At 66.7% G+C, this 24,003-nt stretch overlaps 1 protein-coding gene across 1 annotated transcript in view; it reads right to left on the bottom strand.

The window, feature by feature from the left end:
* HCFC1 (host cell factor C1) overlaps positions 1-22,478 on the bottom strand; it is a 23,077-nt gene extending 599 nt beyond the window's left edge. The window contains exons 1-25 of the mRNA XM_075018480.1: positions 22,127-22,478; positions 20,660-20,888; positions 19,314-19,462; positions 18,955-19,115; positions 18,429-18,637; positions 18,241-18,325; positions 17,755-17,861; positions 17,287-17,466; positions 15,852-16,253; positions 14,903-15,066; positions 14,604-14,801; positions 14,257-14,487; positions 12,965-13,069; positions 12,648-12,867; positions 12,402-12,544; positions 12,141-12,279; positions 11,836-12,056; positions 9,876-11,613; positions 9,585-9,751; positions 8,217-8,730; positions 5,845-6,264; positions 5,546-5,667; positions 5,320-5,457; positions 2,671-2,856; positions 356-668 (exon numbers count right to left, since the gene is read on the bottom strand). Coding sequence (XP_074874581.1) covers positions 356-668; positions 2,671-2,856; positions 5,320-5,457; positions 5,546-5,667; positions 5,845-6,264; positions 8,217-8,730; positions 9,585-9,751; positions 9,876-11,613; positions 11,836-12,056; positions 12,141-12,279; positions 12,402-12,544; positions 12,648-12,867; positions 12,965-13,069; positions 14,257-14,487; positions 14,604-14,801; positions 14,903-15,066; positions 15,852-16,253; positions 17,287-17,466; positions 17,755-17,861; positions 18,241-18,325; positions 18,429-18,637; positions 18,955-19,115; positions 19,314-19,462; positions 20,660-20,888; positions 22,127-22,450 — 6,865 coding nt within the window. The 5' untranslated portion in view covers positions 22,451-22,478. The remainder of the gene's footprint in view (positions 1-355; positions 669-2,670; positions 2,857-5,319; positions 5,458-5,545; positions 5,668-5,844; positions 6,265-8,216; positions 8,731-9,584; positions 9,752-9,875; positions 11,614-11,835; positions 12,057-12,140; positions 12,280-12,401; positions 12,545-12,647; positions 12,868-12,964; positions 13,070-14,256; positions 14,488-14,603; positions 14,802-14,902; positions 15,067-15,851; positions 16,254-17,286; positions 17,467-17,754; positions 17,862-18,240; positions 18,326-18,428; positions 18,638-18,954; positions 19,116-19,313; positions 19,463-20,659; positions 20,889-22,126) is intronic.
* Between the last annotated feature and the right edge of the window lie 1,525 nt (positions 22,479-24,003).

Below are 24,003 nucleotides of genomic sequence, written 5' to 3'. Positions count from 1 at the left end.
TTTTCTCCCCATTTCCCCCCCTTATTTCCATTTTCTCCACTCTTTTCCCATTTCCCTCATTTTCTCTCCTTTCTATCCCCCTTTCCCCCATTTTCTCCCTTGTTTATCCCCTCTTCCCTCCATTTCTCCCCATTTTCTTCCCATTCCCCCATTATTTCTCCCCATTTCCCCCCCTTATTTCCATTTTCTCCCCTCTTTCCCCCCATTTCCCCTCCCTTCTATCCCCCTTTCCCTCACTTTCTCCCTCGTTTCTCCCCATTTCTCCCCCTTCTCCCCCCATTTCCCCCCGTCCCCCCATCCCTTCTCCCCATTCCCCCCCTTATTTCCATTTTTCCGCCCCCCCCCCTTTTCTCACCTTGCAGCCACCGGACCTGGGTGGCGGGGCCGTAGCCCTTCTCGTTGCGGGCGGCGATGCGGAAGATGATGGCGGGTTTGGTGGTGTAGTCGATGTGGGCGGTGGAGAGGCTGCCCGACTGCACCAGGCACGAGGGGCTGGGGCCGCAGTAGACCCTCATAAAAGCCAGTTGGGCCGGTGCCCCCTTGGGTTCGGTCGCCCCCCCGGCCGCCCCCCCGCCTGCTCCTTGGATGGCCAAGTAGACCGAATATTCCACGATACGGCCCGAGGTGACCGAGGGGGGTTCCCACGTCAGGTGGGCGCCGTCCGGGCTCTGGAAGGGGGAAAAAAATGGGGTGGGGGGGGAGAAAAAATGGGGTGGGGGGTGTCAGGAGGGGAGAAAGGCCGTGGGGGGGGGGGTGTTTGGGGGGCAGAGATGGGGGCCGGGGGATGCGGCGTTTGGGGGGCAGAGCGGGGGACCGGGAGGCGTCATTTGGGGCACAAGGATGGGGACAAATTTTGGGAGGGGAATGTGTGGTTTTGGGGACGAAGTCGGGGGCGTGTCACTTGGGGGGCAGAGCTGGGGACAGTGATGTGTCGTTTGGGGCGCAAGGATGGGGACGGACGTGGAATTTTGGGGACAAAGTTGGGGATAGGGATGCCTCACTTGGAGGGCAGATTTGGGGCAGGGATGTGTCATTTGGGGCACAAGGATGGGGACAGATTTTGGGACAGGGATGCGTCATTTTGGGGACAAAGTTGGGGACAGGGACGCGTCATTTGGGGGGCAGAGCTGGGGACAGATTTGGGGCAGGGATGTGTCATTTTGGGGACAAAGTTGGGGATGGGGACGCGTCACTTGGGGGGCAGAGCTGGGGACAGGGATGCATCATTTGGGGCGCAAGTATGGGGACAGATTTTGGGACAGGGATGCGTCATTTTGGGGACAAAGTTGGGGATAGGGATGCATCAGTTGGGGGGCAGACTTGGGGACAGATTTTGGGACGGGGATGCGTCATTTTGGGGACAAAGTTGGGGATGGGGACGCGTCACTTGGGGGGCAGAGCTGGGAACAAGGACGTGTCATTTTGGGGACAAAGTTGGGGACGGGGACACATCACTTGGGGGGCAGAGCCAGGAACAGATTTGGGGCAGAGACGTGTCGTTTTGGGGACAAAGTTGGGGATGGGGACGTGTCACTTGGGGGGCAGAGCTGGGGAAAAGAACACATCATTTAGGGCACAAGGATGGGGACGGACTTGGGGACAGGGACGTGTCGTTTTGGGGACAGGGATGCATCACTTGGGGGGCAGAGCTGGGGACAGATTTTGGGGACAGGGACGTGTCGTTTTGGGGACAAAGTTGGGAATAGGGACACATCGCTTGGGGGGCAGAGCTGGGGACAGATTTTGGGGACAGGGACGTGTCGTTTTGGGGACAAAGTTAGGGATGGGGACACATCGCTTGGGGGGCAGAGCCGGGGACAGGGACGCGTCATTTGGGGCACAAGGATGGGGACAGATTTTGGGACAGGGATGCATCGTTTTGGGGACAAAGTTGGGGATAAGGATGTATCACTTGGGGGGCAGAGCTGGGGACAGGTTTGGGGCAGGGACGTGTCATTTTGGGGACAAAGTTGGGGACAGGGATGCGTCACTTGGGGGGCAGAGCTGGGGACAGGAACGTGGGGCAGAGCTGGGGACCGGGACGCATCATTTGGGGCGCAAGGATGGGGACAGGGACGTGTAATTTTGGGGAGAAAGTTGGGGACAGGGACGCATCGCTTGGGGGGCAGAGGTGGGGACAGATTTGGGGCAGGGACGCATCATTTTGGGGACGGGGACACATCGCTTGGGGGGCAGAGCTGGGGACAGATTTGGGGCAGGGACGCATCATTTTGGGGACAGGGACACATCGCTTGGGGGGCAGAGGTGGGGACAGATTTGGGGCAGGGACGCATCATTTTGGGGACAAAATTGGGAATGGGGACGCATCGCTTGGGGGGTAGAGCTGGGGACAGATTTGGGGCAGGGACGCATCATTTTGGGGACGGGGACACATCGCCTGGGGGGCAGAGCCGGGGACCGGGACGCGTCATTCGGACCCTGATCCCCCCCAGGCAGATTTGGGGACAGATTTGGGGCAGGGACGCGTCATTTTGGGGACGGGGACACATCGCTTGGGGGGGCAGAGCCGGGGACCGGGACGCGTCATTCGGACCCTGATGCTGTGGCCGGATTTTGGGAGGGGGACGGGTCGTTTCGGGAGAGGCGGGCTGGGGTCCGTGGGTCGCGCCGTGGGTCGCGCCGTGGGTCGCGCCGTGGGTCGGGGCGTACCTTGCTGATCTTGATGGCGCAGGGGGCTCCGGGGAAGCCGGGCAGGCAGGTCTTGAAGGCGGAGAGGTCGGAGAAGGGCCCGCGGCCGCAGGCGTTCAGCCCCGCCACGCGGAACTTGTACGCCGTCCCCGGCTGCAGCTCCTGCCGCCGCAGCTGGGAATGGTCCGGGATCGCCGTCCCGTCCTCCTGCGGGGGGGGGACACGCCGGGAAAGCCGTGAGGGACAGCGGAGGGGTGTGGGACATCCGTGGGGACATCGGGAAACCCACAGGGACATCAAGATGCCCGTGAGGGACAGCAAAGGAACACGGGACATCCGTGGGGACATCGGGAAGCTTGTAAGGGACATGGGACATCCGTGGGGACATCGGGAAGCTTGTAAGGGACATGGGACATCCGTGGGGACATCGGGAAACCCACAGGGACATCAAGATGCCCGTGAGGGACAGCAAAGGGACACCAAAGGGATGTGGGACATCCGTGGGGACATCGGGAAGCTCGTAAGGGACGTGGGACATCCGTGGGGACATCGGGAAGCTCATAAGGGATGTGGGACATCTGTGGGGACATCGGGAAGCTCATAAGGGACATGGGACATCCGTGGGGACATCAGGAAACCCACAGGAACACCAAGATGCCCGTGAGGGACAGCAAAGGGACACCAAAGGGACATGGGACATCCGTGGGGACATTGGGAAGCTCGTAAGGGACGTGGGACATCCATGGGGACATTGGGAAACCCACAGGAACATCAAGATGCCCGTGAGGGACAGCAAAGGGACACCAAAGGGATGTGGGACATCCGTGGGGACATCGGGAAGCTTGTAAAGGATGTGGGACATCCGTGGGGACATCGGGAAGCTCATAAGGGACGTGGGACATCCGTGGGGACATCGGGAAGCTCATAAGGGACATGGGACATCCGTGGGGACATCAGGAAACCCACAGGAACACCAAGATGCCCGTGAGGGACAGCAAAGGGACACCAGAGGGATGTGGGACATCTATGAGGACGTATGATGTCCGTGGGGACATCAACATGCCCATAAGGGACACCAGAGGGATGTGGGACATCCGTGGGGACACTGGGAAGCTCGTAAGGGACGTGGGACATCCGTGGGGACATCGGGAAACCCACAGGGACATCAAGATGCCCGTGAGGGACAGCAAAGGGACACCAAAGGGACGTGGGACATCCGTGGGGACATTGGGAAGCTTGTAAGGGACGTGGGACATCCGTGGGGACATCGGGAGACCCACAGGGACATCAAGATGCCCGTGAGGGACAGCAAAGGGACACCAAAGGGACGTGGGACATCCGTGGGGACATCGGGAGACCCACAGGGACATCAAGATGCCCGTGAGGGACACCAGAGGGATTTGGGACAACCATGGGGACATCAGGAAGGTCGTGGGGTCGTACGATGTCCATGGGGACATCAAGACGGCCGTAAGGGACAGCGGAGGGACGTGGGACGTCCGTGGGGACACCAGGACACTCATAAGGGACACAGGACACTCGTGGGGACATAGGAAGGACACGTGAGGCCCATGTGGACACCAGGACACTCGGGAGGGACACGGGACACCCATGGGGACACCAGGACACTTGTAAAGGACACAAGACGTCCACGGGGACACCAGGACACTTGTAAGGGACGTGGGAAGGACACGGGACACGTGTGGGGACACAGGAAGGACACGGGACACCCATGGGGACATGAGAAGGACACGGGACACCCATGGGGACATGAGAAGGACATGCGATGCCCATGTGGACACCAGGACACTGAGGGGGGACATGGGAGGGACACGGGAGGGACATGGGACACCTGTGGGGACATGGCATGGACACGGGACACCTGTGGGGACACCAGGACACTCGGGAGGAACATGGGATGGACACGGGAAGGACATGGGACACCTGTGGGGACACCAGGACACTCGGGAAGGACATGGGAAGGACATGGGAAGGACATGGGAAGGACATGGGAAGGACATGGGACACCCGTGGGGACACCAGGACACTTGGGAGGAACACGGGAGGGACACGGGACACCTGTGGGGACACCAGGACACTCGGGAGGAACATGGGATGGACACGGGAAGGACATGGGACACCTGTGGGGACACCAGGACACTCGGGAGGGACATGGGAAGGACATGGGAAGGACATGGGACACCCGTGGGGACACCAGGACACTTGGGAGGAACACGGGAGGGACACGGGACACCTGTGGGGACACCAGGACACTCGGGAGGAACATGGGATGGACACGGGAAGGACATGGGACACCTGTGGGGACACCAGGACACTCGGGAAGGACGTGGGAAGGACGTGGGAAGGACGTGGGAAGGACATGGGACACCCGTGGGGACACCAGGACACTCGGGAGGAACACGGGAGGGACACGGGACACCCGTGGGGACACGACGACACTTGGGAGGGACATGGGAGGGACACGGGACACCCGTGGGGACACCAAGACCCCCCCGAAGGACATCAGGAAGCCCACGAGTGACACGAGGACGTCCCTGTTGGACAACCAAGGGAGGGAGAAGACCCCCGGGGGACCCTTGGGGACACCGAGGGTGGTCGTGGGGGGGGGGGACACACGCCACGGGGGGGGGGGGACACACGCAGACTCACGTCGGCGGGGGGGGCGTCCTCGGGCGGGAGGAAGTAGTGCGTCACCATCATGGTGGTGCCCTTGATGACGCCCACGTCGAACCACTGGTTCTCCTTCTTGGCCAACACCTTGGGGGGCTGCGCCGCGGGGTCCGGTTTCTGGGGGGGGGGGGGGTCAGTAAGCGAGGGGGGGTCGTCACCCCACGCCGGGGACGCTCCCCCCCCTCCCCAAAAACCCTCAACTCACCACCACCGGGGCGGTCTCGATGCCGTTGGCCACCTCGGCCAGAGCGGTGGCCGCCTGCAGCTTGGCCGGGCTGGGGCCCACCACGGGCGGGGGGGCCACGAAGGCGCTGGAGGGGGCCAGGCCTGCGGGAAAAAAAACATTTATTATTATTATTATTTTTTGGGGGGGGGGGGGGTCATTTAGGACACCCCAAAGACGCTCCCTCCTTCCTCCAGCCATCCAGGGGGGTCCCGTGTGTCCCCCCACAGGGCCCCCCCCCCAAGGTGCTGGGTGCCCCCCCCTCCCCATCCCAGTCTCACCGTCGGCGGGGGGGGGCAGGAGACCGGCGGGGGGGCCGGCGGGGGGGCCGAGCTCCCCCAGCCCGTTGGCGTCGGCGGCCGGGTCGTTGAGGCTGTCGGCGGGGGCCAGGGCTTCGGTGGGGAGATGAGGAGGAGGAGGAGGAGGAGGAGGAGGAGGGGGGGGAGCCGGGGGGGTGGGGGTTTGGGGAGCCGTCGGGGTTTGGGGGGGCGGGGGGGCGGCGGTGACGGCGGGGGGGGGCGCCGGGGGGGCGACGGCGGCGGCTTCTTGGAGCTGCTGCTGTTGGACCAGGGCGGCCAGCTCCTGCTGAGTCAGCACGATGGGGATGGCCCCCCCCGGCCCCTCCGGCCCCTCCGGTCCGAGGGGACCCAATTCGGGGGGGCCCCCCCCGGGTTCTCCGCTCTCCAGGGGCTCCGCCGCACCTGGGGGGGGGGGGGGGGAGATGGGAAGGTCAGGGTGGGGGGGGGACACCCCTCTGTGGGTGTCGTGTCACCCCCCCCCCCGCCTTGGGGACGTGACAGTAGGATGGGGATGGGGCTATGGGGGGGGGCATCCTAAATTTGGGACCAGGACCACCCCCCACCCCTCTGGGGGCACCCTAAATATGGGATCGGGGCCACCCCCCCATGGGGCCACCATCGTTATGGGACTGAGACCACCACCCCTATGGGACCGGGGCCACCATCGCCGTGGGGGGGCCACCGCTATGGGCCCAGGGCCACCACAACCGTGGCGTGGCCACCACTATGGGCCCGTGGCCACCACAACCATGGCATGGCCACCACTATGGGCCCGTGGCCACCACTATGGGCCCGTGGCCACCACAACCACGGCGTGGCCACCACAACCACGGCGTGGCCACCACAACCACGGCGTGGCCACCACTACGGGCCCAGGACCGCCATCGCCATGGGGTGGCCACCAAGACCACGACCTCGGGGTGACCACCCCTATGGGACCAGGGCCACCACCGTGAGCACGGGGCCACCACTCCTATGGGACTAGGACCACCACCGTGACCATAAGGCCACCACTGTGACCATAGGGCCACCACAAAGCCACCAAGACTACAGGGAAGCCACCGTAACCATGACCATGATGCAACCACCATGACCGTGGGGCCACCAGGAGGCCACCATGACCATGACCGTGAGCATGACCATAAGGCCACCACCATGACCATGGGACTGCGGGCACCATGAAGCCACCATGACTATGGGGAAGCCACCGTGACCATGGGGCCACCACCATAACCGGACTGGGGCCACCAGGAGATCACCATGACTATGGGGAAACCACTGCGACCATGACCATGACCATGGGGCCACCACCACAACCACAGGGCCACCACCCTGATGGGACTGCGGGCACCATGACTATGGGGAAACCACCATGACCGTGGGGCCACCATCACCATGACCGTAGGGCCACCATGACCATGACCATGGGGCCACCACCCTGATGGGACTGCGGGCACCATGACTATGGGGAAGCCACCATGACCATGACCACGAGGCCACCGTGACCATGACTGTGACCACGAGGCCACCGTGACCATGACTGTGACCATGGGGCCACCGTGACCATCACCATGACCATGACTATGGGGCCACCATCACCATGACCATGACCGTGGGGCCACCATGACCGTGACCGTGACCATGAGGCCACCATGACCATCGCCACGACCATGACCATGACTATGGGGCCACCGTCACCATGACCGTGGGGCCACCATGACTGTGACCGTGACTATGGGGCCACCATCACCATGACCATGACTGTGACCATGGGGCCGCCATGACCGTGACCGTGACTATGGGGCCACCATCACCATGACTGTGGGGCCACCATGACTGTGACCGTGACCATGGGGCCACCATGACCATCGCCATGACCATGACCGTGACTATGGGGCCACCATCACCATGACCGTGACTGTGACCATGGGGCCACCATGACCATCACCATGACCGTGACCGTGACTATGGGGCCACCATCACCATGACCGTGACTGTGACCATGGGGCCGCCATGACCGTGACCGTGACTATGGGGCCACCATCACCATGACTGTGGGGCCACCATGACTGTGACTGTGACCATGGGGCCACCATGACCATCGCCATGACCGTGACCGTGACTATGGGGCCACCATCACCATGACCATGACCGTGACTGTGACCATGGGGCCGCCGTGACCATGACCGTGACCACGACCATGACCATGGGGCCACCATGACCATGGGGCCACCATGACCATGACCGTGGCCATGACCACGGGGCCGCCATGACCATGGGGCCACCACAACCCCACCACCCCGACAGGACCCCCCCCCCCCCAAAACGTTCCCCCGCCCCCCGCGGGCGCTCACCCATGACGGCCTGCTGGGCCGCCTGCAGCACGGCCTGGATGGCCAACGCCTGGGCTTCCTCGGTGGCCGCCGCCTGCGCCGCCGCCTCCGCCGCCGCCGTCACCGCCAGCTCCTCGGGGGTCAGCCCCGTCACCACCAGCGCCGGGGGGGCCGCCCCCCCGGACGAACCCCCCAGGGGGGCTTCCGCCATCAATTCGGGGGGAAGACCCAGACCTTCCGCTTCGGACCCCCCCGCGCCGCCGCCGCCGCCGCCGGGGGGGCCGGGGGGCAGCACCACCACCGCCAACGGCTCCGGCGAGCCGGGGGGGGCCGACGTCGCGGTTGACGTGGCGGCGGCGGCGGCGGGGGGGGCTGGAGGAGGAGGAGGGGGGGGGGCCGGGGGGGTGGCGGCGGGGGCCGGCGGGGGGGTGGCAGAGGGGGGGTCAGGGGGCGGCTGGGGGTCCCCGGCGGTGGCGGCGGCGGCGGCGGGGGGCTCGGGGGGTGCCGGGGGGGGCTCCGTCAGTGATGAGATGCTCTGGGGGGGGCAGGAGAGGAGGTTGGGGGGTGGGGAATGAGGCCCCCCCCATGTAAAGACCCTCCCAGACCGGGGTCCTTGGTGCCCCCCCCAGGCCCCAAAGCCACCTCAAGGTCACTCGTGTCCCCCCCCATGGCCCTTAATGCCCCCCATAGTGTCCCCAAAGCCCCCCCACAGCTCTTAAAAGCCCCCCCCTCCTATCCTCATCCCCCTTAATGCCCCCCCATGGTGTCCCCAAAGCCCCCCCCACAGTCCTCAATGCCCCCCCCAGCCTTTAATACCCCCCCATGGTGTCCCCAAAGCCCCCCCACAGCTCTTAAAAGCCCCCCCATGGCCCTTAATGCCCCCCAATAGTGTCCCCAAAGCCCCCCCAGCCTTTAATACCCCCCCACAGTGTCCCCAAAGCCCCCCCACAGCTTTTAATACCCCCCCATACTGTCCCCAAAGCCCCCCCATCCTGTCCCCATGCCCCCCATAGTGTCCAAAAGCCCCCCCCATAGCCCTTAATGCCCCCCCCAGTCTTTAATACCCCTCCTACAGTGTCCCCAAAGCCCCCCCAGCTCTTAATGCCCCCCCATAGTATCCCCAAAGCCCCCCCATTCCCCTTAATGCCCCCCATAGTGTCCCCAAAGCCCCCCCACAGCTCTTAATACCCCCCATAGTGTCCCCAAAGCCCCCCCAGCTCTTAATACCCCCCCATAGTGTCCCCAAAGCCCCCCCACAGCCCTTAAAGCCCCCCCATCCCATCCCTATCCCCCTTAATGCCCCCCATGGTGTCCCCAAAGCCCCCCCCCGGTCCTTAATCTCCCCCCCCCCGTCTCTCCAAGCCCCCCCCCCCCCGGTTCCCTTCTCACCGGGACGGCGGGCCCCGGCGCCGGCGTTGACTGAGTGACGGTGGTGACAGCCCGGGGGGGCTGGGGGGTCCCGGTGACGCTGGGGCCGGGGCTGGGGGTACCGGGGGGAGCCCCCTCGCCCGGGGGGGGTTCCGGCTCTCCCTGCCCGTTGGCAGCCGGCGGCGGGTCTGCGAGGAGAAGGAGGGGGGGGGGGGACACGACACACAGACAGGCACGTGAGCGGGGCGACCCCCTCGTGCCCCCCAAAATCCCTCCCCGGGGAGGGGAACGCGGCCCCCCCCGCGGTGTCACCTTGGTTGGCGCCCATGCTGGAGGTGACGGTGGTGGCCGTGTGGGTCGTCCCCGTCTCGTGGGTCTCGCAGGGGGGGTTGGAGCAGCCGTGGGGGGGCAGGGGGCTCGGGGGACCCTCGGGGAGAGACGGGGGGGCCGCCTCGGTCGGCGTCATGGTGGTGCCGGTAGCCGTCGTCTGATGGGTCTCGCAGGGGGGGGAGCCCTGCTCCGGACCCCCGCCGGTGCCGGCCGTGGCCGTGGTGGCCGTGTTGGTCGTCCCCGTCTCGTGGGTCTCGCAGGGGGGGTTGGCGCAGGGACGGGACCCCCCAGCGGCGGCGGCGGTCCCCGTCTCGCAGGGTCTCGAGCCGGCGGCGGCCGTGGTGGTGGTGGCCGTGTTGGTCGTCCCCGTCTCGTGGGTCTCGCAGGGGGGGTTGGAACACGGTCGCGCCGCCGCGACGGCGGCCGTCCCCGTCTCGAGGGTCTCGCGCGGTGGGTCGGAGCACAGTCTGGAGGCGGCGGGGGTCGCCGCCGCGGTCGTCGTCGTCGTCTGGCGGCTCTCGCGCAGGGGGTCGGAGCGCGGCCGCGACGCCGCCGTGGTGGTGGTGGCCGTGTTGGTCGTCCCCGTCTCGTGGGTTTCGCAAGGCGGGTTGGAACACGGGCGCGACGCCGACGCGGCGGCGGCGGTCGTCCCCGTCTCGCGGGGTCTCGAGCCGGCGGCGGCCGTGGTGGTGGTGGCCGTGTTGGTCGTCCCCGTCTCGTGGGTTTCGCAAGGCGGGTTGGAACACGGGCGCGACGCCGACGCGGCGGCGGCGGTCGTCCCCGTCTCGCGGGGTCTCGAGCCGGCGGCGGCCGTGGTGGTGGTGGCCGTGTTGGTCGTCCCCGTCTCGTGGGTTTCGCAGGGCGGGTTGGAACACGGTCGCGACGCCGCCGTCTCGGTCGACCCCGTCTCCTGGCTCTCGCCGGCCGGGCCGGAGGACGCCCACGGCGCCGCGTCAGGCGGGCGGCGGGTTTGGCACGGCTGGTTTTCCTCCGCCGTCCGGTCCCCGTGGGCGCGGGGGACGGCGGCGGCGGCCGTCGACACGGCGGCGGTGCCGGCGGTCTGCTGGGTTTGGCACGTGGCGCCGGGCGACTCCGTCGGCCCCCGGGGCTGGCAGGAGCGGGCGGTGGTGGGGGTGCTGGTGGTGCCGGTCTCGTGGGTCTCGCAGGGGGGGTTGGCGCAGGGCCGGGGGCCGGCGGGGGCTTCCCGGCAAACCCGCGGCGTCATGGTGGTGCCGGTGGCGGCCGTCTGCTGGGTGGGGCAGGGGACGCCGGGCCGAGCGTCGGCGCAGAGGCGGGCGCCGGCGGCGGTGGGGGTGTTGGTGGTGCCGGTCTCGTGGGTTTCGCAGGGGGGGTTGGAGCAGACGCGGACCACGCCGCCGGCGGCGGCGGCGCCGGGGGGCAGCGCCCCCCCCTCGGCGCCCTCGCAGACCAGCTGGAGCTGGGGGGCCGGCGCAAGCCCCCCGCCGACGTTGGCCACCAAGCTGGTGGTGGGGGTGTTGGTGGTGCCGGTCTCGTGGGTCTCGCAGGGGGGGTTGGAGCAGACCAGGGTGACGGTACCGGCCCCCCCCTCGGCCTGGCCGGATTCGGGGAGGGGGCCGGCGGTCGCCGGCTGCTCGGTGGTGGGAGAAGCCAAAATGGAGACGGGGAGATCGTGGACCGGCTGCGCCTCCACCCCGCTGGGCGTCGTGATCAGCGTCACCTGCGTGGGCTGCGACACGGGCTGCCGACCCCCCCCCCACAACAGACCGCCGCGCGTCACCGGGGGGGTGCCGGGGACGGCGGGGATCTCCCCCCGTCCCCCTCCAGCCACGGCCCCCCCCAAATCCGTAGGCGCTCCCCACCGCCTGGGGCAAAACGGGGGGCTCGCGGCCAGAGTCCCGCTCCCGCGCCGTGTGTGTCCCCCCCCCACCGACATCCCGGTGACGGTCGCGTCCCCCCTTACCTGCATGGTGATGGTGGGGGTGCCGAGCCCGCCGGCGGCCGTCATGGTGGTCTGGGCGGCCGAAACGGTGATGGCGGCGGGGTTGATGACCTGGCTGGAGAGCGTGGCGATGGTTCCCAGCGTGGTGATGGGGGTGGCTAACGAAGCGGTGGCGCTGTGACCCCCGGCCCCCGCCAAGCTGGTCGATACCGTGCCCGTCACCGTCCCCAGCGTGGTGACGCCTGCGAGGGGGGAGAGCGAGAACGTCGGCGGACGCCGAAAACTTCCCCGGGCCCCTCGAGCGGCGCGGTGACGCCGAGGCTTACCCGTGGTCCCCTTGACCACCAGCGTGGTGACGGTGGGTTTGACGGCCGAGACGGTGACCGGCGTCACCAGGCGGACGCCCCCCATGGGTACGGTGCGCAGGATGGTGCCCGGTTGCCCGGGGGCTCCCTTAAGGACCACCTGGATTTGGGAAAAGAGGGACAGGAGGTGAGTGTGAGGGGGGTGGGGGGCTCAGGGGACACAGAAAGCGGGCGCGGGGGTCCCAAAGGACGTGCCGGCCCCCTCCTCGTTGTTTTTTTTACCTGCGTCACGCCTTGCTGGCCGTGGCCGGTGGCCAGTTTGGGGACGGCGGTGATGATTTTGGCGGGGGTGCCGGTGCCCGACGTCATGACCTTGGTGGTGATGATGGTGATGGGCGATTTGATGCCGGGGCTGCTGGTGACGCCTGGTCGAGGGGGGGGGGGGACACACACACACAAGGGTCAGGGACGCCGAGGAAACGCCGTCACCGCCCCCCCCCCTCAACTCCGCGGCGTCCCGGCGCTCACCGGTGGCTCCCGACTGGGTGATGATGGCGGACATGGGGATGGTTTTGATGATGGTGGTGGTGCCGGGTTTGGTGGTGCTGGGGGAGACGCTGCTGATGCCCAAAATGGTGGGTTTGGCCCCCCCCGCCCCGGCCTGCGTCGTCGTTAGGATGGTGGTGGGTTTCCCGTCTCCCGACGTCACCAGCTTCAGGATGGTCCCCGCCGGCAGCGGGCCCTTCGTCTGTAACGGGGAGGGGGGCGGCAGTTAGCGAGGGGGTCCTGGGGGGGCTCGGGGACAAGGTTTTGGGGTGGGGTGGGGGGGGGACACACACGGTCACCTGGATGATCTGGGTGACGGGGCCGGTGGACGCCTGTCCGGTCACCGCCGAGGTTTGCACCGGTTTGGTCTGCACCACCGACATCACCTTGCCCAGGTTAGAGATCTGGGAAAGGGGGGGGGGGGGGATTCAGGGGGTAAGTGACCCCCCCAGCACTCAAAGGGGAGCGCTGGGGGGGGGCGGTGACCCCCCAGGAACCCCACGTCCCCAAAACCGCTGGTATATAAGACTGAAGTGACTCCCAGGACCTCCACAAATGGAGCGTTTAGGGGGTCAGTGACCCCCCCAGGGGTCCTAAGGTGGTACTGGGGGGGGGGGGGGCAGTGACCCCCCAGGACCCCAGGACCCCCAAAACAGAGGTATTTAGGGGTTAGGTGACCCCCACTCAGGACCCCTGAGGGGCATTAGGGGGGTCAGTCAACCCCCCAGGACCCCCGGCTCCCCCAAAACCAGTATTTATGGGCTCAGTGCCCCCCAAGACCCCCAACTCCCCCAAACCCCAGACGTTTATGGGCTCAGTGTCCCCCCAGGACCCCCAACTCCCCCAAACCCAGGGTGTTTATGCGCTCAGTGCCCCCCAGCTCCCCCAAACCCAAGCTGTTTAGGGGCTCAGTGCCCCCCAAGACCCCCAAGCTCCCCCAATTCCCAGGCGTTTATGCGCTCGGTGCCCCCCCAGGACCCCCGACTCCCCTAAATCTCAGGCTCTTTATGGGCTCAGTGCCCCCCAAGACCCCCAGCTCCCCTAAATCCCAGACGTTTAGGGGCTTGGTGCCCCCCAGGACGCCCAGCTCCCCCAAATCCCAGACGTTTAAGGGCTCAGTGCCCCCGAGGACCCCCAACTCCCCCAGACTCAGGGTGTTTATGGGCTCAGTGCCCCCCAGGACCCCCAGTTCCCCCAAACCCAAGCTGTTTAGGGGCTCAGTGCCCCCCAAGACCCCCAGCTCCCCCAAATCCCAGGCATTTAGAGGCTCAGTGTCCCCCCAGGACCCCCAACTCCCCCAAACCCAGGGTGTTTATGCACTCAGTGCCCCCCCAGGACCCCCAGCTCCCCAAATTCCCAGACATTTATGGGCTCAGTGCCCCTCAAGACCCCCAGCTCCCCCAAACCCAGGGTGTTTATGCGCTCAGTGCCCCCCAGGACCCCCACCTTCCCCAAATCCCAGGCGTTTATGGGCTCGGTGTCCCCCCAGCTCCCCCAAACCCGAGATGTTTACGGGCCCAGTGCCCCCCAGGAGCTGATTTTGGGGGGCTCACCCCGTAGGGGGTGTACGCGGGGGGGGGGTCTCACTCACCAGGGCGCTGCCCCCGGGGACGGAGATGGGGCTCTTGACGAGGGTGATGGTCTTGGTGACGCCGCCCACCACGGTGGTCATCACCTGCGCCTGCTGGGCCACCGTCACCGTCCCCGACTTGTGGACGGTGATGATGGGGCGCGTGGCCGCGTTGGTGGCGGGGGCCGCTCCCCCCGCCGTGCCCACCTGGGCCGCCGCCGTCTTCAGCATCCGGGTGGCCGGGTTGCTCACCTGGGGAGGGGGGAGGCAAAACAGGCAAAAATTAACATAAAAAATTAAAAAGAAAAGGAAGAGGGAGGGGGGGTGTCTTTCTGGGACTCCGCGGAAGCGCCGTCGCGGCGGCTTACCATGACGGGAGAAGAAGCCACCTTGACGGTGGCCGGCAGCGTGGTGGTGCCGGGAGAGACGGCGACCGTTTTGACGATGGTGGCACCGGCGGGGACGCTGAGCACCGTGGGGGCCGAAGCCGGGGGGATTTTTTGGGTGGCGGCGGCCGCCGCCGCCAACGCCGCCATGCCGCTCATCTGGGGGCTGCTGCCGATCACCTGGGGGGGGGGGACACGGATGACAAGAGGGGTGACCGGGGGTCCCCGTGTGTGTGTGTGTGTGTCCCCTCAAGGTCCTCGCCCCCCCGCCGCGGTCTCACCGTGCCCTGGGGGCTCTGGGTCGGCACCACCATGCGGACGCCGGCGGGCAGGGACGTCACCGTCACCGGGGCTTTGCCGGGTTGCCCGGCCGAGCGCACCGTCACCAGGGGGGGTCCCGCCGTCGCCGCCGGGGGACCCGTCACCTTCAGCACCGCCGGGACGCCTGACGGCGGGGGGAGATGGAGGGGTCAGCGCAGACCCTGTCGTGCGGCCCCCCAGCCCCTCCCCATCCCCACAAACCCCCCGTCCTCCCCTAACTCCTCCGCCTCGCCGTATCCACCCCCCCCGTCCCTCCAGTGACCCCCCATGTCCCCATAACCTTACACCCCCCACGTCCCCCCATTCCTCTATTCCCTGTACCCCCTCCCCATCCCTCCTGTGACCCCACATCCCCCATAAGCCCCCCCACGTCCCCATATCTGCCCGATATCCCCCCATCGCTTTATCCCCTGTACCCCCTCCCCATCCCGTGACCCCACATCCTTTATAAGCCCCCCCACGCCCCCTGAACCCCCCCATATCCCCCCCATCCCTTTATCCCCCGTACCTCCCATCTCTCCCGTGACCCCACATCCCTTGTAAGCCCCCCGTGTCCCCCAAACCCCCCCATATCCCCCTCCCCATCCCTCCTACGACCCCACCTCCCCCATAAGCCTCCCCATGTCCCCCCCCTCCCATGTCCCAATGTCCCCTGGACCCCCTCCACGTCCCCCCGATATCCCCCCATCCCTTTATCCCCCTCCCCAACCCTCCTGTGACCCCACGTCCCCTGTAAACCCCCCCGTGTCCACTGAACCCCCCCATATCCCCCCCATCCCTTTATCCCCCATACCCCCCATCCCTCCTGTGACCCCACAGCCCCCGTAAACCCCCCATATCCCCCCCCCCCGGTATCCCAACACCCCCTGGCCCCCCCCCCACATTCCCATATCCCCCTCCCCAGCTCACCGGGTGCCCGTGCGGCGGCAGCAGCGGCCCCGCTCAGGGGGGCGGCCGGGGGTCCGGCGGGCAGCACCTGCAGCGCGGTGGTGGGGGGCGCGGCGGGGGCCGGGGGGGCCGCGGCCGGCGCTGGTGGCGGCGGCGGGGGCGGCAGCAGGGTCAAGCCGACGGGTCCAAGGGTTTGGGGGGCCGTCGGGGGTCCGGGAGCGGCGGCGGCGGGCGCGGGGCTTTTGGGGGGGTTGGCGGGGACGGAGGGGACGGGGGCGGGCGCGGGGGAGGCGGCGGCGGGGATCTCGTACTTCTGGAGCTGCAGCAGGTAGGAGTCGGCGGTGGGCACCGGCCCCCAGCTCACCTCCAGCGACGTGGTGTTGGCGCGCACCAGCTGCACCCGCGCCGGCGCCGGCGGGCGCTCTGGGGGGGGGGACAGGGTGTTAAAGGGGGGGGCGGAGGCGGGAGGGAAAGTTGGGGACACCCGGGATGCTCCTAGGTGCCTCCGGGATAAGCCGGTTGCTGTCCTGGGACCCCCCGGCAAAATCTCGTGGGACACCCCGGTTCATGTCTTGGGGCGCTCTGCAGCGCCGGGAGGGACCTGGGGACCCCCAAAGTCCCCCAGGATCCCCAAAAGACACCCCAGACCCCATCTCAGGGCGTCCCGTGGCTTCAGGACGGGCCTGGGGACCCCCAGGACAGACCTAGGGACGCCCCAAACACTCCCAAGTTCCCTGGGAGACATCCCAGATCCCATCCCAGGGTACCCCACAACTTTGGGAAACACCTGGGAATAGCCAAGACAGATCTGGAGATCCACAGGATCCCATGGAACACCCCAGACTCCATCCCAGGGTGTCCCGTGGCTTCAGGACAGGCCTGGCGACCCCCAGGACACTCCTAGGTTCCCTGGGGGACACCCCAGAGCCCATCCCAGGGTACCCCATGGCTTTGGGATGGACCTGGGGACAGCCAGGACAAACCTGGAAATCCCCAAAATCCCATGGGACATCCCAGACCCCATCCCAGGGTACCCCACGGCTTTGGGAAGGACCTGGGGACAGCCAGGACAGACCTGGAGATCCACAAGATCCCATGGGACATCCCAGACCCCATCCCAGGGTGTCCCATGGCTTCAGGACAGACCTGGGGACCCCCAGGACCCTCCTAGGTTCCCTGGGGGACACCCCAGACCCCATCCTGGGGCACCCCACAGCTGCAGGATGGAACTGAAGACCCCCAGGACGGATCCGGGGACCCCCAAAATCCCACAGAACACCCCAGTCCCCATCCCACGGCCCCCTGTGGTTCTGGGACGGACCTCGGGACGCCCCAGTCCCCGTTCCTGGGACACCCCGTGGCACCGGGACAGACCTGAGGACCCCCAGGACCCCCCAAGATCCCATCCGAAGCCCAGGGACACCCCTCCCCGAGGCCAAGACCCCCCCAAACTCACCGGTCTCGAGGTACCAGAGATCCTTACAGCAGACCTGGTTGTTCCAAGCTTTGCGGTAGCCGTCCCGGCCACTCCAGATGTAGAGGCGGGTGGTGATGGCCACCGCGCAGTGGCCGGCCCGTGCCCGCGGCACGTTGTCCTCCAGCGTGTCCATCAGGATGGGCTCCCACGCCATGGAATCTGGGGGGAGGTTCGGGGCAGCGCGACAAATTATTTGGGGAAAAAAACAAGGGGTTTGGGGGTACGTTGGCCGGGTTGGGAGAGGTTTGGGGAATCTCGGGGAAGTTTGGGGGTCTCGGGGGGAAGCTGGGGAGGGTTTGGGTATCTGGGGAAGCTCAGGGAGAGATTTGGGGGTTTTGGGGAGAGACACGAAAGTCTTAGGGAAAGGTCTGGGGGTCTCAAGGAGGGGTCGGGGGGTCTCAAGGAGGGGTCGGGGGGTCTCAAGGAGGGGTCGGGGGGTCCCCTTACCCAGGTTGAGGCAGGCCAGGGTGTTGGTGCACTTCCACTCCTTCTCGTGGGTGGCCACCTTCACGTCGTCCATGACGAGGGGCACCCAGCCCCCAAACACGTACATCCTTGGGGGGGGGACACACACACAATAAGGGGGTCAAGGGGGGTCTGGGGGACCACCTGTGGCATCCCTGGGGCGGGTGGGGGACCCTCCCATTAGTTAAAAGCTTAAAAAAAACTCAAATAGGAATTAAAAACCGTTAAGGGATGTGTGTAGAGAGCTGGGGGGGGCCGGGGGTGCAGGAAACGCCCGTAATTATATGATATTAATTCTGGGTCTTTTCTTAAAAACGCGGGGCAAGACCCCAAAACCGCCCCAGCGCACCTACAGGAAGGTTAAAGACCCCCCCACGTCTTCTCCCGGGGACAAAAAGGGGGTGAGGGGAACTTGTGGGACCCCCAGGACCATCGTTTTGGGAGGGGGCACGGAACCCCCCGACTCACTTGTTGCCGATGGTGGTGGCGGAGTGAAGGCTGCGGGGCAGGGGGGCCACCCCGCTCAGGCTGGGCTTGTTCCAGGTCAGCGTCTCTGCCGGCGCCCCGAAACGACGACAAATGATCAAATTGCCCCCCCCCGGAAAAAAAAAAAAAAACCAGCCCCCCGCCGCCCCGTATCTCGCCCCCCGCCTCACCGATATCGAGGGTCCAGAGGTCTCCGAGGCGGCAGCCGCTCATTCCGCCGTAGATAACGAGCTTGGACTTGCGGCTCTCGCGCTCGGTGTAGACGACGGCCGTGTGGGATTCCCGGGGGGGGGGCAGCACCCCGTAAGTGATGGGGATGTCCCAGGCCACCACCCCCGAGCCCGGCCGCAGCTCCAGGATGTACAGATCGTTTAGGTACCTGCGGCGGGGAGGGGGGAATACGCCTCGTGAGACAAAACAGGCGTCTGGGGGGGGCCGCGACACCCCTAAAAAGGAGCTGGGGGTCTTGGGTGTCACCTGTGCCCCCCCCCTCAAAGCACCCGGGGGTCCCCGTGACTCTCCAAAACCCATCTAAAATATCCCTCGTGTTACTCGCCGCCCCCCACAAGACACCCAGGCATGCAGAGCATCCCTGTGACCCCCCCAAAAAACATCCGGGATGTCTCCGGCGTCACCCCCCCACACCTTGAGGCACCCAGGGGGTCCCCACGCCCCCCCCCCCCCACCTGGCAGTACCTGGGGATGTTGTTTTTGGGGTCCTCGCTGTCGTTAGCCAGCCCCCCGAAGAGGTAACACTTGTTGCCCACCAAGGAGAAGCTGTGCCCCAGGCGGGGGCAGGGGGGGGGCCCGTTTTTGGGGGTCTTCGCCTTCAACCGCTTCCACTCCCACCGACTAGCCTGGAAAAAAAAAAGAGGGGGGGGGCAGATATAGACAACTCGGGCGTCCAGGAAAAGAACCCAGGGGGACCCTGCCCCAAAAATGCAGCCCCCCCCAAACGCAGCACCCTTCCAAAACGCAGCCTCCTCCCAAAACGCAGCCTCCTTCCTAAAATGCAGCCCCCCCCCCTCAAAACGCAGCCCCCCCCGGGGGGTTACCTGGAGCTCGTAGAGGTCGTTGCTGTACTTGCCGTACTCCACCATGCCCCCGAAAACGAGGAGGCGGGTGCCGTCGCAAACGAAGCCGTAGGCGGCGCAGCCGGGGGGGATGTCCCCCCGCACCGCCGGGATGAACCACTGGTTGGTGGCTGTCGAAAGGGGGGGACACACAAAAAAAGATTTAGGGGGGGTGGTCTGCTAGGTAGGAACCCCCCCCTTACCCGTGCGGGGAAGGCGAAGGGTTAATTTGGGGGCCCCAGGGCACCCTGGGATGCTGGAGGACCCCCCCCCTCAATCTGTGCCCATGGTAATCAAAGGGGGAGGCGAGAGGTGGGGTGACCCCCCCCAGCACACCAGGGACCCCACGGACCCTCTCAAGCCCCCCCAAAACAACGTGGGGACCCCTCACCACAGCACCCCCCCCACCCCAACACCCCGTGGGCACCCGCCCCAGACCCCAAGAAACACACCCCCACCATGGGGAAACCCCAGCCCACACAGGGACACCCCCCCAAACCCCAAATCACCCCCCCAGCAATGCTCCAACCCCCCCGAAGACCCCCAGACCCCCCATTGGGGGGTAGCCCAGCCTATACAGGAACCCCCAAACCCCCCCAACAACGCTCCAACCCCCCCCCAAAGACCCCCAGACCCCCCCCAGGGAGGTACCCCAAACCACACAGGACCCCCCCCCAGACCCCAAGAGCACCCCCCTCCGACCTACCCACACAGAGACCCCCAACCCCACGCAGGGACCCCCAAGCCCCACGGTGATGCTCCAACCCCCCCCAAAGACCCCCAGACCCCCCCAGGGGGGGTACCCCAAACTACACAGGACCCCCCCAGACCCCAAAAGTCCCCCCCTCTGACCTACCCCATCCCACACAGAGACCCCCAGCCCCCAAAGCGATGCCCCCACCCCACGCAGGGACCCCCAGACCCCACGGTGACGCTCTAACCCCCCCCCAAAGACCCCCAGACCCCCCCCAAGGAGGTACCCCAAACCACACAAGACCCCCCCCAGAGCCCAGGAGCTCCCCCCTCTGACCTACCCCATCCCACACAGAGACCCCCAGACCCCAAATTGATGCCCCCACCCCACGCAGGGACCCCCAGACCCCACAGTGACGCTCTAACCCCCCCAAAGACCCCCAGACCCCCCCCAGGGAGGTACCCAAAACCACACAGGACCCCCCCCAGACCCCCAGAGCCCCCTCTTCCAACCTACCCCATCCCACGCAGGGACCCCCAGACCCCACAGTGACGCTCCAACCCCCCCAAAGACCCCCAGATCCATACCCCCCCCCCCCCCCGAGTTGTCGCGTGTCCCCCCCCGGGGGTCTCACCGGTGTTGTAGACGTGCAGCTCGTCGACGATGCCCTCGTTACCGCCGCCGAAGACGACGATCAGCTCCTTGATGGCGACGGCGCGGTGGCCGTGCCGGGGTCGGGGGACGGGCCCCGACCAGCCCACCACCCGCTTCCAGCGGGGCTGCAACGCCGGGGGGGCCGGGGTGCCCCGCTGAGGGGAGCCCCCCCCCGGGGCCGGGGCCGCCATCCGCCCCCTCTGCCTCTCCTGCAAGGGTGGAGGGGGGGGGATTTGGGGGTCAGGGGGGGTGAATTGCCCCCCGAATCCCCGGGATTTGGGGTTTGCCATAACACACCACCCCCTAATTAACCAGCTACATAATTGCCCCCCCCCCCAAACCCTTCCAGCCCCCCAAATCTCACGACAGCCCCAGGGGGATTAATTGCCCCCCCCAGCACGGGCAATTAGTCCCCACCTGCTGCAAACTGCTTCTGAGCAAAGCCCCCCCACCCCGGGTATTGCAATTACCCCAAGGCATGCAATTAACCCCCCCATTACAGCAACCCCAGGGAGTGCAGTTAACGCCCTCCCCCATTTCAAATTACCCCAAGGCAGGTAATTACGCCCCCCCCATTACAATTGCCCCAGGCCATGCATTTAACCCCCTCCTTGCAATTACCCCAGGGCATACAATTAATGCCCCAGATCATGCACTGAGCCCCCCCCCTTACAATTACCCCAGGGCATGCAATTAGCCCCCCCATCACCATTACCCCAGGGCATGCAATTAGCCCCCCCCAACACCATTACCCCAGGGCATGCAATCACCCCCCCCCTTACAATTACCCCAGGGCATGCAATTAGCCCCCCCCAATCCAATTACCCCAGGGCATGCAATCACCCCCCCCCCCCTTACAATTACCCCAGGGCATGCAATTAATCCCTCCCCATTACAATTACGCCAGGGCATGCAATTTACTCCCACCTATACAACTACCCCCCCCCACCACGAAAATGCCCCCAGGGGCTGTAATTCCCCCCCCCGGAGCATTACAATTACCCCCCACCCCGTACAATTACCCCCTCTCCATGTATTACAATTACTCCAAACCAATTAGTTACCCCCCCCCGCGCCCAAACCCTACAATTAACCCCACGGCGTGCAACTACCCCCCCCCCCCCAGCATTACAACACCCCCCAAAGCCTTCAAATACCCCCCCCCACCAATACAACATTTCCCACGCCTTCCAATTACCCCCCCTAATTAGATACCCCCCCCCCTCCCAAGCCACGCAATTGCCTCTAAGCTCCCCCCCCCCCTTCGCCCGGGGCTGCAATTCCCCCAACATAATTAATTACCGCCCCCTTTCCCCGCTGTAACGGGGCCGTGCCCCCCCCGGGAGGGCCCTGGGAGCCGCCATCTTGTAGCTGCCCGGGCGGAAAATGGCGGCCGCCTTCTTCCCGCCCCCCCCCCCCTTCCACCTTCCCTCCCCGAGTCTCTCACCGCTGACCCCGTCCGCCCCCCCCCCCCGTCGGCTGAAGAGCCCGAAGAAGGTGGGAGAGGGGGGGGGGGAAAGATAAAATTAAAAAAATAAGAGAGAAAGAGGCGGGGAAGGGGGGGGGGGGGGCGGGCGCCTTCACGCCGCCCTGGGAGCCGCCATCTTGCGCCTGTGTCCAAGCGGCCGCTCCTCTCCCCGCCCGCGCGGGGGAAGGCGGGACGGCGGCGGCGGAAGGGGCGGAGCCACGGCAAGGGGGGGAGCCGCCCTCTTTTTTTCCGCTCCCCACAGTCGGGCGCCGCCATCTTGGGAGGGGAGATGGAGGCCGCCATGTTGGGGGAAAAAAAAAGAGGGAGGCGGCGGCCCTGCGGATGAACCCCCCCCCCTCCCTATTACACTCCCACCCCCCCCAGCGCTTTCTCCACCCGCCTCCCCTCACACCTCCCCGGTGTTAAGACGGCGGAGCGGCCCCGCCGACCCGGTTCGGCACCGGCGGCCTTGTACGGAACGACCGAGGGTGGCAGCCTCGGGGTTGTACGGCACGGCCATGGCGACCGAGGGGGGGGGGGGGAAGAGGCGTGACCGGGGGAAAGGGGCGTGACGCTCCCGACCCCGTAGCCCCGCCCACTCCCGGCGCCCCCTTGAAGGAGGCCGTTTCCCCGCCAAACCCCCCCAAGCGTCGCCATGCCCCGGTGCCCCCCCCGCCTTCCACGCACAAAGAACTGACCCCCCCCTCCCAATACACACACGGCCGCCCCCCCCCCCCGCCCCGAAATAACCCCCTTTTTACCCCCCGCGGTTTGCGTTCCTGGCTGCGCAACCCCCTCCTCCCCAGCAGGCCAGCGCTGTACGGAGCGCTCAGCTCGCAATGGGCGCCGCCATTTTGGACGCCACGCCTCTCCCTTAACCACCGCCCCCTCCCCAAACTCCTCCTCCTGCTTCTCCGCGCGCCTCCCTCCCTCCTCTACGAATACAACGGGGCCCATCAGACGCTTGGAGACCTCACGGCCCTTGCCCTGCCCGGGGCAGCGAGCTGAACTAACGGGAAACTTGGACACCATCTTCTCCACACCCCCCCCCCAATCCCATCCCCGTACTCCCAAGATGGCGGCTTGAGGGGACCCGGATGTGGGCGGAGCGCGGCGCCAGGACACACCCCCGCCTTTACCGCCGTCCCCTCCCAAGATGGCGGCCGTCGGTAAGGAGGGGCGGCAAGGACCCGGATGTAGGCGCACGGCGCCGCCATGACAACCCGCCCGTCCCCTCCCAAGATGGCGACGCCCGTTCGCCCGGCGGAGGAGGAAGAGGAGGCGGCCCCGGGGTGGCGCCTTCTTCCCCCTCCCCACACACACACACCCCCCCCCCTCCCGCCTTCCTCCCGCCCTTACCCGGGTGCGGCTCCTCTAACGGGAAGGCTCCAAGGTGGCGAGGCGGCCGGTTACCCGGATGCGGGGAGGAGGGGTCACAAAATGGCGGCGCGCTGCTCTGGGAAAAGGGCGGGCGGGGCTGGAGGTGGAAGGCGGGGGGAGGACCCAAGATGGCGCCGCCCGGATCTGCCTCCTCCTCCTCCTCTTCCTCCTCCTCGGGGCGCGGACAAGATGGCGGCGCCTGGCCGAGGGGGGAAGGAAGATGTTGGGCGGCCCCCCCCTCCCCGCCAACGCTCCCCCCCCCCCCCTCAGCCCCGCCGTCTCCCTCCCGCGCTCCCCCGGGGAAAGGCCCGGATGCGGCGCCCCAAGATGGCGGAGGCGGTAGGTCGAAGCGGCCGCGGCTGCCCAAGATGGCGGCCGCCGCGGGACCCGGATGCGGCCGCTCGCCGGGGCCCGCCGCTCCCTTCCCCCTCCGCACCTGTTGGCAGCCGCCGTTCGCGAACACCGGGCGCCGCTTC

The sequence above is a fragment of the Buteo buteo genome, chromosome 30 (genome assembly GCF_964188355.1).
Source record: "Buteo buteo chromosome 30, bButBut1.hap1.1, whole genome shotgun sequence".
Classification (NCBI taxonomy): domain Eukaryota; kingdom Metazoa; phylum Chordata; class Aves; order Accipitriformes; family Accipitridae; genus Buteo; species Buteo buteo.
This window is presented reverse-complemented; position numbering and strand designations above follow the sequence as displayed.